Genomic DNA, 17,732 nt, shown 5'->3' on the forward strand with positions numbered 1-17,732 from the left:
TTTAGTTTACCTTTAAGTTTGAAGAGCCTCCTAACAACCTTGCATTGTTTCCCTTTTCACCCGAGGCTCCAAGCGTTATGGCAGTTATTACAGGCAAACACCTTAAATTTGTCATCATATTTCGATGGTAAAACTTGCTGTCTCCGTCACGGGGATCACCAATAATTACTGAAATTTTATATTATTAGAAGGTAAGGAAAAAAGCGAAAATAAAAAACACTGAAGTATGATAACGGAAGTAAAACTATCACGAAGCAACAGTGCCAACATGAACCTAAGTGGGGAGGGATAAACAGTAGCGGTAAAACGGATGGCGCAAAATACTTGAAACTTTTAAGAAGTAAAGAACCCAGTGCGGAGAAAGAAATGCCATGGTATTTAGTCCAACTTTTCTATGATAAACAACAGGCGTGGAATGTCATCGTCAACCGCCAAAGACACTGATTGGAGAGGTGCCAACAGGACGATTATCAAGGAGGCATTTTATGCTCAAATTTTTATCGTCCTGGCTTTAAACTGCTTCCTTACATTGTTGAGCAAGTCGGCGTTGAAAGGCAAACTTTTCGATTGCATTGTTTCAAAGTCTTTTCAAAAACTTGCGAAATAAATAGTTGAGGCCAAATGTTCAGCGATTCATCTTTTAGGAAGACTCCTCGTGAGACGTGTCGTGTCAGGTGATGCATATGGTATGCAGGTATTTTCAAAACGGAAAAAGAGCGAAGATTAATTATCGTATTTACGAAAAATAAAAACAATTTTATTAAAACATATTATTTAAATAAAAAATAACGATTTTTACAAGTGGGGTATGGCTTATTTAGATATATGAGGTATAAATAAGAAATTAAAACCTTAAAAAAATTATTTTGACTTAGGCTATTACATCAAAAATATATACGTAAATCATTCCTGACTTTAATGTAACAACAAAAATATTTTTGTTCGATTCTTGCTGGTGCACAAGTGCACCATGTCTTTTTTAGTGCGCGGAAAAATGGCTCGGATGAGTAACTGCTCTGGATATGCCATAAAAAAGGCTATACCAGGTTTACACAATTCCGAGGGCCACGGCCAAAAATAAATGTGCAATAAGTGGCCTCTCACATGAATTAAGTAGTAAACTTCGGGGTGGTGGAAGGGCTTTAAATCTGCGCTCTGGTGATTCGATTCGAGTGGGAAAGGTCTCCAAAGGTATTGTTTCGGATTTCAAAACAATAGAAGGAAAGGAAGTAATTTAAGAGCGACAAAACTCATTTGTGATGTTTGTATCGATGGCAAAACTGCAAAAATGCGTATCTTAAATACGGTGTTTCCAAATCCCCGGTCCTATTTTATTTTTTAAAAGGAGACCAAATCATCATCACGGCTTGAAATTCTCACAGAACATTTCTCACAAAGAGAAGAAAAATCACCCAAGTTTTCAAGAAATGACGTTCAGTGATTTTCCAAGTGAAAATAAAGTATGACAGGAAGTCTGCAATGCCGCACCGTGGATTGGGTCAATAGGAGAGGACGGACAAAATTTAGAAACTTTAAACTCTCATAACTATGTTTATACAAAACTGTGAGGTTACAACAGTGGTTTCACTGGTTTTCTCGTAAAATCTTCTTCAAGAAGCACCCCTTGAAATTTAAAATGTCACGAAATAAACGTCAAAACTTGCAGTTTTAGTCAAAAATTTTATGTCCGACCTCTAAAATTGACTCGACCCACTGTGCGCCGCAAACCTATCGGCGCATTTCTGCAGTCTCGCTATCGGTACATAACCACCGAGAGGTTTTACAATCAGCTGCAGTGTTTGGTTGGAAACTCGGCTGGCTAATAAAAGGCTCTCTACTTCTTATGAAACTCATTCGGGACAACATAGTCAGCCTGGCGGGAATTTGAGAGCACGAGTTTAGCATTGGGAACATCGTTAACGCGAATATGCTCCTTGGACGCCTCCTCATCATGGCCGTGCGTCAGGCGCCTCTGTAGGAGCCGTCGCTCAAGCTCAGGAAGAGGCACCTCCAAGAAGAAAGACAACCCGAAGAACGGAGCCAAATCGGACCATGGCTCCTGGTCGAGCAGCAAGTAGTTACCCTCGACCAAGAGGACTTTATGCTGGGGACCCACGATGGCGGCCCCGGCTCGGGATAACTCCAGGGATCGATCGAAAACCGGGATGGCGACCTCTTTCGAGGGATAGCGGAGCCGCGCTAGGAGCGCCACGAAGCCGTCGCAATCGAAGGTCGGCGGCGAGCCCTTGCGTTTGCGGAGGCCGCGTTCGTCCAGGACGACGTTGTCGTAGTGGAAGCCGTCCATGGGTACGACGATGGCCGGGGCGGGGGTGGGGGCGCCCTTGTTGATGGCGGCGCAGAGGTCGGCGGCCAGGGTGGATTTCCCGGCCCCCGGTGGCCCGGCGATGGCGACCATCAGCCGGCTTCCTTCTGGCGTCGCGGCCAGACGCGAGAGGATGATCGGGCAAACGTCCGAGGGCTGGCAGGACTTCGCCCCGTGGCTACTCATCCTTCGGTCTTTGGACTGCGTCTTCCTGTAAAAAGAAAAAAAAACAAGGTAGAGAGATGAAAATGAAGCATTTGAACGCTTTAAAGGCCGAAGGTCGTGTCCTCTTATCCGGCGACAAACGGAGACCCTTCGCCGCATTTAGTCTCATTTCGGACGGACCTCATAGTAAATTTTGTCGTTCCCTCCCACGGAAGGCCGTAACCACGCTTCATTGCTGCCAAAGTTCCCTTCGCGAATTGTAATTTTAACGAGGGGATCTTGGAAGTTTTTAACTGAAAATTTCACTGACTTCTCTCTGATCTCATGCAAAAATAAGTAAAATTTTGAACAAGAAAATTGGTATTAGTAACATTTACATTCGATTTCAGGTGAATCTTTTTAAGGCTCTTACGGTCTTTGAGGTACATCTCTTCCGTGGTGGAAATTCGAAAATATAATGAGAAAAATATACATTTTTGGTTTGCCATTTAAAAATATTTATAAAAAAGTAATAAATAGATAAATAAATAAATAAATATTCAAGATCGAACGTCGTTCATCCCCCGGTTTACGGTGAGCGCACTGGACTACAAAAATTACTCTCTTTCCGTTGAATTTTCGGATTTCAGATGTGGACTATATACCTCTTCCCCCTCTCAACAAACTTCGGACGAGTAACACTTGAACTTGCTCGTTTGAGTGAACGATAATCCAAAGAATGTTTCACAAGTACTTACTTACTATTTTTACACAATCTCCGTAAAATTTTTGGGGTAACACAAGAGAAGATAATAACCACTGAATACGCACAATGAATATCTGTTCAGAAGTGAGGAGACGGGAATAAAAAGGACGAGAGAAAGATAGCGTGGTTCTCTCTGCACTCGTTCTGACGGTTCTTTATCTCATTGATACGGAAAATTGTTCCCTCTTAAGTGGGAAATAATTGCGATTATGAAGTTCGTACGGGGCTGGAGTTAATCTTGGAATACAATTATGATATCCATAGTCCTATTAGTTTTTTCCCCTCTTTCTCTCATATTTCTGCTCGCGCCAATAAACAGCAGACGAGCAGTAGTATAACAGCAGCATGAAAGCTTGTAAAAATACATACCTACGAAAATTTGGTAAAGACTAAATCGGTGGCGCGACTTGCTTTGCGATGAAACGATTGATCTGTCATTTAAAGGTATAAATGAAGGTATTTGATAATTGATTATCAAGGTATTCGCAACGAACACTTCATTATACTAATCGATTCTTTAGAGAAATTTATACAAAAACTAAGTCAAATACGTGCATTAATAAAATTGACAAGTCGCGATAGTTGTAATAATACGTCGCCTGCCTGACATTCAGTTGACGCTGCCAATTTCTCAACTTGTTTTCAACTATTCCTCGACACCGAATGTTTTGTTCTCATGTCAATATCATGCAATCCAACTTTTCATATACTACAAAAACAGGAGAAAAGTTGAATGAAAAATTGAACCGCGATGAATTCGGCTTCATGAAAAAACTGCACGGGTACGCTACAACTTTTTTCAGAATAACGTTATGCGAGCGTTTCGCTAAAAGCCTTTGATACGTAAATTCTTTGTTTACCGATCTGCTCAGACCAAGCAGCGTATTAAGCGGTGACCTTATGACAGAGACACTGCGGAGAGCGCGCATTTTATGGTCCATCGTAGCACTGCAAAACATGGTGAGCGTGCTCGTGGCATTCCTCGATAAGAATTTGTGACATAAAATCCCTCGCAATGAGCTCGAAAATGCACCGAGGCTTTGATGGAATGCCGTGGATCGGCAAATGAGCGTCAAATGAGAACAGGCTCGTATAAGATGCATTTTCCTCTGTGATCTTGTGGATTTCTTGGTGCGAACAGCACAGTAAAACTTCTTCATAGGAGAAATCTACTACATCTCATCGTGCGACGATGTAATGGCATCAGTTTCTCTCTTAAATCTCAATGATTTATAGGTATTGACGCTAAGCTAACTAAGTATAAGTTCAAGCCGTGCGGATTTAACTTAAAGTTAGTTTTTTTGAGTTAAAGAAACGTTGTCCTATTATCGTTAAATTTAAGTTAAAAAAAGATAACAAAACACCTAACGTTTCTAAAACTCAAAAAAACTGACTTTCAGGTAAATCCGCACGAATTTAACTTATAAAAAAAGAAGAAGAAGAAACGACGCTTTAAGTCAAAATAATATCTCAAGAAAAAAAATTTCAGCGCAGTATATCGAAGCTATATATAAAAAAATCTGGGTGGACTAAATGATGGATTCAAGATCAAATTTGAGTAAATTGTTCTGTGGGGGTTCATTTAACTACCTGCGGCATAAAATTTCCTGAAAAAATAAACTCTCCGACTTCATTTCTATGATAGAAGTTTTTCCGCTCATTTTTTTTTTTTTTTTTTTTTTTTTTTTTTTTTTGGAGAGAGGGGGCTAAGGGGAAGTATAAATAGTCTTTTACTGATTTTTTGGCTACGCCGCTTCAGCCAGTCCTCAAAAAACCGTATTTTCAACCGATTCTCCGAAAACAACGTTTACAACTTTTGAAGCAACAGAGTTTAAGGGTTGGGAAGAAAGGAAAAATAAACAAAAAATTTTTATGTAACTACAATATTAATTAAACAAATATACTGACAGCGCTGGCTGCCTTTTAAAACATAATTTAAGTCAACACTAACACGGCAAAAACACCTGCAGCTCATTCGACACATTCTAAAAACTACGAATTCTGTACTCACTGCACACACTGACAGAGTCTGCTCGCAGAAAGACTTAGAAAAGGATAACAGTATCGAAATCCCTACACTCCGAACTGCACCACAAAAAAAGTTCTGACGAGTGTGATTTGCGGTGGATTTTACGTCACTGCTGTGAAGTTTGACTATAAATAACGAATTTTTGAGTGGAAAAATAATGTGCACTCAGTACATGTAGGTAAGCACTTTTCACATTCAGATTTTCGACCAAATGTGTTTTCCTGTTCGCTTCTCACGCACAATATTTGACGCTGGTTGCCACATCGAATATACACAGAGAGAAATTTCAACACAAAAATTTGGTCAATACGGGAAGTGAAATACAAAATAACCCTAGCCTCCGGTTGAAAATTTCAAGAGAAAATGCTAGCTAGTTTTCTTGAAGAAATTTGATAGTAACAACGTTGCAATCGGAGGGATACGTTTCCTCCGTCCCTCCGTTGTTTTCTGCGCTAAATTTCAGCGAAAGCTGTACCCAGAATTGACAGAATAGTTGTATTGGTTTGTGCCTCTCTACCACCTCCTATATTATCCAAAAGTAACACAAGAACACGCATATTTTAATTGATGTAGCTACTATTCAGAGTATTCATTAATACTTATGCCAAATCATCCTCTTATGGGATAAAGACCAGTGGCGTGGCGTGCTTCGGGATGTATCGATATTGCCCCATTTGAAGCTATGGTAAAGAATCGATCATTAAGGTGTTCGCTGCGAACACCCTGTTTATCGATCCTTTTCCATAGGTTTAAATGGTAGATAAATCGATATATCGCAATGCACGCCACGCCACTGATAAAGACAGCTTTTGCACAGAAGTGATGAAGAAGTCCTCCCCCGGATTTTAATTCCGGAATGCATTCTCCAAGTAAGAGATATTTCTCCTACATTCCATTTAGGTACTTTTCGCATTAAGACATAACTTACTATAATAACATCGCTGACATATGTCAAGCTTAAAAATTAATCCAATGCACCGTTGCCGTCAAGGAAAAATAGGACACGTCCAAGAAGCGGTCTCACAGCGTCAGCGTCAATACTGCCGTGCTAAGGAAAAACGCCGTATGAACATTCGAGAGTTGCCAAATTTCCCTTGATAAAGCATCTGTTTTTAACGACATTCATGCGTATTTTCTCTTGAAATTTTCAGATGTTTTAGATTAAAGTGCGTACAAAATTGTCTGCAAATTTTGGGGAAAAATATGAAAAATTTTCCCTGTAAATTCAGTTTTTATCGAAGGAAACTTGGCAACGTCTGAAGGCTCATACGGCGTTCTTCCTTAGCAGGGGAGAATATGCATTCAAGAATTTGCCACACTCTCGAGCATCCCACGTGCGAAAGTTCGTGGGAGTCGTCCCTTTGCTTCCCCCTCTCGACCTTGGACCGAAACGAGGAAATTCAACCTTCTTCGCATTTCGCATATTTTGTCCAGAATCAGCGTAACTACATTTGAACCGCGTCTAGCGGAAAGGAACCAAAGTACATCAGCTATTGCCAAATTTAAGTGGGCAATTTGATTTTTTACAAAAGAACTGTTGTGCGGATTCCTTTGAAAACTTCAGGGGAGTTGCCCCTCACTGTACAGAAAATTCACTGAAATTTTCTCAAAAATCTACACTACTGTTTTCATGTAAACAATTAAATTGCCCAATTAAATTTGACAATAGCTGATGTGGCTTGGTTCTTTTCTGCTTAACGCAGTCGATTTTACGTTACAAAATGTTTGATTGCGTCTCATAATTTATTCGATGGAAAACTAAAAAATATATTGCCTCGACGATACTGTCCACATTGCACATGAAAAATTTAAGACGCGATGGCGCGGTGTGAGTCGTGAACTCGCAGTGCTCTGTTCTATGCTACTAGTTTCAAGGCGGATAAAGAATGGTGGTCGCATTTCGATTTTGGCTGCCATCTTGAAGCGATGTGACGTCAGGAGGGTACTGGTTTTGCCGTGCAATCCAAGGTTGAGCCGACCCCCCCGGCCTCGGCCGGCCCATGTACCCGATGTGCCCGATACAGTGTGACGTCCAGAGGGTACGAAATGCGACCACCATTCTTAATCCGCCTTGACTAGTTTGAAGAACCATTACGAATAAGACAGACGGAAACAAACACAATATGGAAATAAAGCGAGGGAAAGGATGCGCGTTGACGACGGCGCAGAGATACAACTATTCGTACTCGATGGACGTCCGCGCTGCATCCCGAAAATTGAAGGCGCGATGACGCGAAGCGTGAGCTCTCGATGCTCTGCTACATGTTGTCAATGAGGTGTCGCTCATATTCAGGAGAAAAGTTAAAAAAAGGCCCGAACACATCTCTCCTACCTTCGGCTGTGTTACTCACGTAGTGCTTGAAGCACCATTAGGAATAAGACAAACGGAAACAAACACAATATGGAAATAAAGCGAGTGAAAGGATGCGCGTTGACGACGGCGCAGAGATACAACTATTCGTACTTGATGGACGTCCGTGCTGCATCTGAAAAATTGAAGGCGCGATGTCGCGAAGCGTGAGCTCTCGATGCTCTGCTATACGCTGTCAATGAGGTGTCGCTCAGATTTGGGAGACAAGTTAAAAAAGAGGCCCGAATACGTCTTTCCTATCTTCGGTTGTGTTGATACTCGTTCTTTCATCTTTTTTCAGGTTCTTGTCTGATTCTTTTTTAGGTTGGATTTGCAGACCCACGTCTTAAGCTCGTAAGAACCGCAGCACTGGCTCGGTTCTTTCGGAAGTAATGGTGCTTGGATACATTTAGTAGCTTTAATTTGTTCTGTTTTCTTTATTTTCGGAAGTCTGTCGGTTACTTCAGTACGTTCAATTTTGCAATTTTTACTCCGTGCGATCAATAAACTTTGAACCTGAAAATATCGTAAACTTGTGCTGATTTGCCAAAATTTTCTGAGCCCCTCTCCACGTACGGGATAGATGCCCATCCAGGAAATATCACATTACGCCCCTTTAACCAGCCAAGGGTCTACGCCCTTAGATGCGATCCAGTCCAACCCTGGTCTAAAGTCGTGCACGGAAGTTAAGTCATATAAGTAAAACAAAATGTAAAAATTGGTAGGTTTTAATGTTTTGCTCCCCTCAAATGCAAAAAAATGCATCCCTTTGAAATGGATCAGGATCCCTGCAAGACTCAAGGGAAATGGCATTCCTATAGGGATTCTCAGTGAAGCACAATGGATTTAAATGGAGGAAGAACATTGTTGCCAACTGACAGGAATCGATCCTGTAATTTTAGAAGATTCGTAACCTATTAACTACAATTCCAGGGAGAGGGAAAGACATTTTTCATTGAGTCAACTGGATCGAGGTCCACCCTAGCACGGGCTGTTTGTTAAATGTCCACCGATGAGTACAAATGAATGGATAATCGTGCTCTCTTGCAAGCGCGGATAAGAACAAACGTGCTGAAAAGCTCGATTGAATCAAGGATTTGGCGGGCACGAACTGGCGCTTGGTGCAACAGGTTGCCTGGTCTCCGGATATATTCTCCAGGCATAGGAATCAGGGAAAAGTGTGATATAATTTCCTGATTTGGAAAGAGTCTCTTTTGTAACATTCCTGTCATATGAGAAAAAAGGCTAGTGACAGTCTCCACCTCTTTGATTGTTTTACCTAAGACTTAATCCAAAAAATCGTATTTTTTCTCTCCTTTCTCCCACCCCGCGGTAAAAATTAAGCAGCATCGCTTTGCAACATTTTTAGAGAATACGCTCAATATATCTTAGGAAATCAATTTGAGATTTGATTAACTATCTTGGCGGTAAGTAGTCCTTAAAGGTATTTTCGTTTAAGAAAAAGTTGAATGAGAAAGGCAACTTAAATTTCTAAGTGTTCGTCAAAAATTGTCTTCTAGATTGAATAAAAAAATAAAAAAAAAAAAAAAAAAAAAAAACTTCGCAGAGCCTGCTCCTTTCACAATATTTCGGAGCCAAATGTTCCTGTTAACTTGACAAGAATTCCAATAGATTCGCCCCTTATTCCGATGATAAGAACATCTGGCACAGAAATTAAATCGAGATCTACAGCTCCAAGTATTTTTTCCTCGCTTTATACAGGAATTTGATATTTTAGGTGATATTGCACGAAATTAAACTCGCATTGATCTGTAGTTAACGCTCAGCGCTTGAAATCGTTTTCATTATAGACCAACCTCAATTTTAACTATGTTAAAAATGTGGACCTTTTTTTGCTTTGCTACATATTGTTACCCTCTTTCTCTTACTTAGTTTATTGCGAGATAAAGCAAATACGACCGGTAGTTAAAAGGTAAAAGAAAAAACAGGAATGCAGAATTATAGAAGTCTAGGAGCTGATCTCAAATAAAAAATCTTGCTCAAATATCTGTCTTTATTTACGAGTACTAAATCATAGTAAATTTATGGATCCTGGCAGTGATCTTCAAATATAACTGGACTTCCATGGAAGCATGAACTACGATAAGCAATCGTGGTTTGACTTTAAGCCGGGACATCGCTAATTGTCAATGTAATAAATAAATATATTCAGTCTACAAGTCTTGAGAAAACTTCTTCCTTTTACTCTAGGTGGTCAATAATTCATATTCAAATTTTTAAGTGAATTGTACCTCCTCTCCTCACCAAGCAGGATCAATGAATCAATAGGTATCTTTGATTGTTATTATTCTTTTCGGAATTCTAGTGTCCATTCCTACGCCACTTTTTATGGAGATGTTACTTATTTAACTTGCTATTTTCATGTATATAGTCATAATTGAGGGGCTTGGAGGACAAGGCGCATATAAGTGCAGTTTTTGAAAAAATTAAGATATGAATTATTTCAAATAAAACTAGTCTTAATGCATATTCTGAAACAAATTCGCTCCGAAATTCCAGTTGCTAAGCATCAAAAAGTCAGTTTAGACTTTCTCTCCGCCATAGGGATCCATGTAATTCCGAGACTTCAGAAGTGTACCTCTCGAAATGGCAAAAACTGCACTTAAGCGCCTTGTCCTCCAAGCCCCTCAATTCGTCTTCGGTCATAAAATGGCTTCCCTAGACTGTTGTTGAGGGGATTTTTCCAGGTGATGTAAAGATGTAGGAAGAATCAACTCCGAACTTTGAGAACAAGAGCACTTGCGAATTTTTTGCTTTTATTCTACACTTCATGTTTAGAAAGTCGATTTTCTCTGGGAGCCTGTTCTTCATTGGCACTGTGCACTTCCCGACCAGGATCGTAAAAAGGTTTGATGAGACGAACGGTGCTTACTGCCTTGATCCGTTTCTAGAGATAGAGGTTGTCCTTGCGGCACCCCGACAGCAAGATCATTAAGAGATCGAGTAAAACAAGGGACGGAATGTGCACTCGGCCATGCTGAGGATAAACGCCGTATGTGCCTTGAACGTTGCCAAATTTCCTCCAATAAAACACTAATTCCCTAGAGAACTTGCAAATATGTTCTTTTGGATTTTTCACAGAGTTTTGTCAGTATTTTAACCTAACATTTCTGCATTTTTTTTGTTTTGTTTTTTTCTCTCTGATTTTTTTTTTCTCTTATTTTTTTTTTTTTAGTTTTCATAACTTTTTTCATAAGTACTTACTTCATCTGGAGACATTCGGCTGAATTCGAATGTTCTTACGGCGGTACTAGACACTGAAGAGGGGCCTCGAGGCGCAGAGGCAGAAGGAACATCCCGAGGGACAGACTGCCGTGCTATGGAAAAACGCCGTATGAGCATTCGAGAGTTGCCAAGTTTCCTCCGATAAAATGTTTATTTTAAAGGAAAATTATCAACATTTTTCCTTGAAATTTCCAGACTTTTTAGATCAAATTACGAACAAAATTATCTGAGGAATTGGAAGAAAAATATGTGCAAATTTTCTTGAAAATTGGTGATTTGCCCAAGGGAGTTTGACAACGCCTGAGGGCTCATACGGCGTTTTTCCTAAGCACGGCAGTAGAAGGGAAGGGTCAGCTGTTTATCTTGCAGACACACTGGCTGACTGGCCGCTTGTTTATTGGGTCCAGAAGAGGTTCATTGTGAGATGGAGGGAGTTGGACTTAGAGGAGGAGACGAGACCATGGCCCACATGCGCTCCAAGTCGCGGATACGCCGCAGTTTCTCGCCTGCTCGCGCAGGCTTGCCAGCTAAAAAGTATTTGAACCATTATCGCGTGATGTCACGGAATAGGGGATAGGAGCCTAGAGCAATGAAGCCCGGTGCATATCGGGGTAGATTAGGTACGTATCTTGCCTAGATCAGAAAAGTGCGGACAGATCGTTTTCGTTGCATAGAACAATCAGGGCCTAAAAGAGCAGTCTACCACACGAAATATGAGTAGAGGGGCCGTCCACAAATTACGCAAGGCACTTAGAGGGGAGGGGGTCAAGCACTACCTTACATAAGCCTTATTATTAAATTTTATTCTTTTAGATTTTATTTCTTCCAAATTTCGTTAATTTAAAGACTAACTAGTCCTTTCCTACCCCCCCCCCTTTTTAACGTATCCATTATGCATTTGAGAGAGGCACAATGAACATTTCCAATTCATCCATACTTCACTCGGTGAGGAGCTTATTCTACGTTCCGAGGAAGTCACGAACTGCTAGGTAACGGTGCCATGTAACATAACATAATCAAGGCATTCATCAAAACAGCTTAATTTTTTTCTCCCTCTTTCAATGTTTTAAATGATGTCGCTGGGAATTCAATTAAGGGCCGGGAAAAAAGCGGTTGTATCATCCAGTTTATGAGGACTCAGAAATACGTAAACAACTAAACAAGTACCGTGTCACTTCCACACGATGAAAAAAGTACGATTTTGCCATTTGAAGTAGTACAGTTAAATGCCGCGCGCAGTACAAACATATATTTGCACTCACTTTTTCAATTTCTTATCTCAGTTATCTCCTGCCTGAATTCTGCACGCGAAGTCCCCTATGAGTCAGCAGGAAACGTTAGAGACCATTTCAACCGGAAGCAGTCATCGAAAAGGGGAAAAAGTTATTTATCTACAGATTTTATCTTTGTCTTCAATTGCGATTTTTTCCGGGGGCGCGAACCGAGTATGCACGTGCGAATAAAGCTCTAAGTCGGCGTAACAAGGCATGACACGTGACAGGAGAGGAGAGGCGTGATTGGGGACCGACACGCAAAGAGGGGAAGAGAGGCAAAGATCATCTTGTAACCCTACCGCAGTGGTCGCAAAATTGGGAAATCGGTGATTCTAAGGATCATACATAACAATAGTTTCTTGCCCTGCCATCACAAAAAGAAAATTAAAAATGATTACATACATACGAGTCGCTGTTATAGCGCTCTTTGGCGCTTTGCGACACCTAATCGCCACAAAGCTCGGTCTTCCCACAGGTTATCAGGGAGTTGACACTCCCTCATCTCACTTAACACCCCCTGTCGCCAACCTCTCACTGGGCGTCCCCTACGCCTCCTCCCAGGAGGAACCCAATCAAGCATCTTTTTTGGCAGCCTCTCTTCCGTCATCCTATTGACATGACCATACCAAACAAGTTGTTTGGTCATGACGTCGAACACGATGTCATTTTCGACTTCCATTATCTGACGCACTCTATCATTACGGACCCGATCTCTCCTAGAAATTCCTGCTGACCTTCTCCAGAAATCCATCTCCGTTGCTCTTAGCATATCCTGTGTCCGTTTCTTCAGCTGCCAAACTTCACATCCGTATGTTAATATACTTTTGACTACAGCGTTGTATATCCTCCTCTTGTTATCTTTGGAAATCCGCTGATCCCAGAGGATTCCATTTAACATCGCTATAGCCTTCCTTGCTAAGGTGTTCCTTTCCCTGATAGCTTGATCCGTCCTTCCATCCTGGGTCAACCGCACTCCCCGGGGACAACTACCCGGGACAACTACTCTGTAACAACTACCGGGGGCTCTCAGTGACCGGGACAATAAGCAAAGTGTACGGGAAGATACTGAAAGCGAAAAATGATTACCTAAGTCAAAAATCAGAATAAACTACAAGAGGAGGATGGAGAAATGGTAAATGGGGGTCGGAAAGGGATAAAATGGTATTTTCCTAATATAAGTTATCATCGATTTGCTAAACAACGGATCAACCTTCCAGTGGCATGAAGACTGCCCCTGCACAAGCGAAATTCTTGCTGAACTAGAAGGCGCCGTCAAACCTTCGTGCAGCAAACATTTATACATTGTTCTTATTCATTATGGAACGAGGTAACCTCTATTTTCATGCAAACAGAAACATTGGGTATTCGTATTTTCTTGCCCACTGCCTTCACTGGCTGCCCCTCGAATGGGCTATTCAGATGTAAATTTTCAAAATGACCAGTCGAGTCTATTATAATTAGGATAAAGAGTGAACAGTTTCAACACAGAACTGCGGATACGAAAGGAATTTCATCCGTTTAGGTAGTTCAGACAAATTGTCCTCCTTTCACTTGAAGAAAAATTTTCATCAACTTGTTCAGACTTGAAAATTCTACTTATTCTTCCCCTTTCTTAGACTGCTAAGCAAAAATTCATCGGTTCCAAGAGTTCAATTAAGCGTCCATTAAAATCCGATGAGTAATCTGTTACATGTAATTTCGATGAACAGCTTTTTTAATGGATACTGTGGACTCTTCGCAATTTCTCTCTCGGATCATTATATTTTCAATTGTCAACGTGATGAATTGCCAACTGTCAAAATTGATCGTTCAATTTTGGTTTATTGATATTGCCTCTCATTCTCATTTCACCTTGACCATATGATATTTATAATTATAAGAAATTAAACCATCATAAAATGAAAAGAAAAAAATAGCAACGGACAGAGCGCATTAGCTATGACAACTTTTTTATAATGTCCTGCTCTCTTTGCGGGTGTAAAAGAAGTATTGTAATTTTTCTTTCCTCTTCTCTCTCTCTCTCTCTCTCCCCCTCTCTCCTTGTACTTCTTGGAATTGAGCGCAGAGCAGAACTTCGTAAGCCTACCAAGAGGTCATTTGCATCTAGATACCGCGAATTTAACGGTTTTAATAAACGGCGGAGGCGATGAATTTTATCAGTTTGATTGAGCCTACATCCAACGCAATCAAATCTAACGACTCGCCCCCTTCTCTAGGCTATAATGCTATGCGACTCGTAGCGTAATGATTCATATTTGTCCTCTTATTACGGAAAAATTGTTTTTTTTCATTCAGAGTTTAATAAAATTGTTTACTCTTTATTCTTCCTAAAAATGAGACTGCCCTTAAAAGGGATATATAATTAATGGAATTAGTACAAAATAAGAACAAGAGAACATTAGAACAAGAATAAGTGGCAACGCTGCACTTCCAGTTCTGGTTTGTCATTTTGGAGTTCGGCAAAACATCGGTTAAAGTCCTATTTCCACGGTCAAAATATACCTTCAGAAGCTCCAAATGGAGTGATATCGAAATCTAGCCAATCATGTCACGCTATTATCTATAAATTGCTTTATTTTGAACTCCCATCTCGATAGTGGAAACGGAGCGTAACACATGACCATTGACTAAAAATTGATTTTTCTTTCATCACCATTAATCACCCTCCCAGGTCAGCCGAGTCCCAGTCCCCTTAATTAGCCTATTAGACGACTGCGTCGCGCCCACAGACCTTCGAAAGCATAGTTTTTTAATTGCAAGACTAGAGAGGACAGACGCAGACGGTTCCAATTGGGATGGAGGTGAGCTTACGGTCATGTCATGCGGGCCAACGAAGTCCACAATCGGAATTATTGGGTGATGGAACTCATCATGCGTTTAACGACGAGATGTGAGTCTGCTTTGCGGAGAGTAAAAGTTTTTATCGATTTTACGAATCTCACGCACCGACAGGAAAAAATTAGGAGGGGGGAGGGGTATAGTGCATGTCGTTTATTTGGATGGATAACCAGAATCACCCTGACTGCTTTTCATGCTGCCCGATTTCCTTATGTTTTATTTTTTAACAGAAATAAAAAAAAATTTAAAAAAAAAAAACATTGTGCTTTGAAACTTTCCTTGAATAATAATTCAGAATGAATTTCCAAACAATTAAGAAAAATTAAAAACACCCTTAGACCCCCATTATTTGATTGGTTTTTTAAGAGGGATTTGCGTTAATTTTATTGCAATTTTGTTTCCTTGTCGAGAAGGGGGTTGAAACTACACCAGAACGACCCAAGAGTTTTGTTTTCTAGCCTGGGTTTCCCATTTTATCGTGTCGGCTCTCGTTAAATTATTCGGGCTATTTTTGTGTATTTTTCTTACGAAATTTAATTATTTATCGGCGATGGAGGACAAAGTAAATCAGTGGAGGTAGAAGGCAGAGAATTGACATGCTCAAACCTCATGAATAATTAATTTCAAATGTACTGTGTTCATTGTCGCTATTGCCAGTCAGTACATAGAGTCGGCAAGACTTCCAGAATCACTGGTTAAAAAAGGAGAGGAAATTGCAACCTCTTGATTTACGGCATGATTAAAAGCAGAGTAATGTTTTTTTTCTCTCTCTTTTTTCCAAAAAAAAAAAAAAAAAAAAAAAAAAAAGCAGCTTATACATGCAGCAGAGGTTTTTAAAGCAGAGAGGCGACATAATGTTGTCAAAACCGCGTTTTACGTCCCAAATTTTCACCACCATACAGTAATCAAAAAGTAAAAATAAAGAAGATCCGTTCACAAAAAAAAAAAAAAAAAAAAAAAAAAAAAAAAATTGCTTTGTTCATAGATTTCATTTTTCAGAAAATTAAAAAAGAAAAATATAAGCAGGAGCAATTACAACTTTCATTAAATTCGAAGTTTGTAAACGGATGTGGCTTGGTTCTACCTTTCTCAACGAACGCTATATTTCCGTTGAGGACGCTTTATCAAGTGAACCTCGAAGAGAGGGAGTGGAAATTATTAAATAATATCTTCACGGAGAAAAAGAACAGTTGCCCTTACAATGCCCATAGTGAATTTCGGGTCCTACTTAATTTTCTAGTCGTAGTCACAAATTCACGATGTTCTCACTGAAAATAGTCACGGGCTATACAGACATACCGTCCATTCAGGGCTCAGAGGCCGAAAGTTCCGAGTGTTGGAGCCGTAACTTCGATTTCTCCGGTCGCTACGCCCGAATTTGTCGGCCTCTGAGCCCGGAATGTGGACGGTATGTCTAAACCTATACTGCCGTGCCAAGGAAAAACGCCGTATGAGCCTTCAGGCGTTGCCGAATTTCCTCTGATAAAACACGAATTTCCTGGTAAACTTCTGAATATTTTCCTTCCAGTTTCTCAGATGATTTTGTTCGCAATTTCATCTAAAATCCCTGAAAAATCCCGGGAAAAGTATCCATATCTTCACTCAAAAATAAACATTTTATCGAAGGGAATTTGGCAACTCTCGAATGGTCATACGGCGTTCTTCCTTAGCACGGCAGTATAGCCCTTACGACATCCACGGCCGGAGTTTTAGTGTATTTTTCAAAGAAAATACACTTTTTTTTTCCCCAGTTTCCTTTCGTGATAACAGTCCTTTTCGCTTTTCGAGGCCATCTTGACCATGACTGACCAAAATTTTTGGGGAAAAAACTCAAATTTGGAATGGTGGGCGATGAATATGCTCATCCTATTCTCTTGTTATTGCGCGGGTGAAGCCGAGATGGGCGCTTGACCACCTTGCATGATGACATGCGCGGCGCGGAGGAGGGGACGCGATGCGCAGCGTCGCTGAGGATTATCCGAACATTGTTATTTGGTTCACCTTCGGAACGCTGATGAAACTGTTTAGCATTAAACTTCCAGATTTTGTTTCGTCATCCGCTGTAAACCTTTCGCTTTAAAAAACATAAATATTCCCTCAATTAATCCTTTTCCCTCATCATTCTCTCGCTGCGGCCTTGCCCCTCATCTCTGAACTCCAGCGCGCCAAGTTGCCACTCGAGCGTTGCCTCATCAATATGAAGCTAAGCCCGGACGTCAAATTTATCATTTGCACAACTCTTTGCCAAGGGATTCGATCCCGTTTTATTGGTGAAGGTGCCTCGCTCCAGGAAGTGCAGTTCCATGTTGTTATAGGGAGGAGGGAAAAATTGCTATAGTGAAAAGAAGGCCGGAATATGATTATTTTTACAGCTCAGGAGATCAATAAGCGAATTTTATTTAAAGTACTGAACCTTTGGGACGAACAAGTAAACCATCACTGACTTTTATCCCGAACACTCTCAATGTTTCGACCAATGCGTACTATAAAAGTATTACAACGTTGCCAGCCTTCAAAATCGAGAGTAATTGAATATTTGAGCATAATGATTTGAGTGTCGCGCAAGCCAAGGAAAGGAGCGCAGTCGAGTGTCGAGTCATCTTCATGGTGTGGTGCGCCATCAATCCAGCTAGCGGCAATGTGCCTATACCCTGTAGTCGGATAGTTACCGCAAATAACTCTTGCATTGCGTTTGGTGCAATGCGAGAAGTATTCATGCAGGCTTGTAGGCGCTAACATGCGCTCGGCGCCGACCGCAGTTT

General features: G+C 40.7%; 1 protein-coding gene across 6 annotated transcripts in view; it reads right to left on the minus strand.

Annotated features, from left to right (window-relative positions):
- Window positions 1-735: 735 nt before the first annotated feature.
- The window catches only part of LOC109035564 (uncharacterized protein YggC), a 37,738-nt gene continuing 20,741 nt past the window's right edge, over window positions 736-17,732 (minus strand). For 2 of the 6 annotated variants that reach the window (XM_072302680.1, XM_072302686.1), the window contains exon 2: window positions 736-2,534. In XM_072302680.1, coding sequence (XP_072158781.1) covers window positions 1,835-2,534 — 700 coding nt within the window. In that variant the 3' untranslated portion in view covers window positions 736-1,834. Of the gene's footprint in view, window positions 2,535-3,225; window positions 3,547-3,602; window positions 4,569-5,244; window positions 5,719-17,732 lie in introns of those variants that run through there. The other 4 variants (XM_019049238.2, XM_072302700.1, XM_072302690.1 and 1 more) reach the window with 4 other exon arrangements.

Source organism: Bemisia tabaci, chromosome 1 (assembly GCF_918797505.1).
Source record: "Bemisia tabaci chromosome 1, PGI_BMITA_v3".
Lineage (NCBI taxonomy): Eukaryota > Metazoa > Arthropoda > Insecta > Hemiptera > Aleyrodidae > Bemisia > Bemisia tabaci.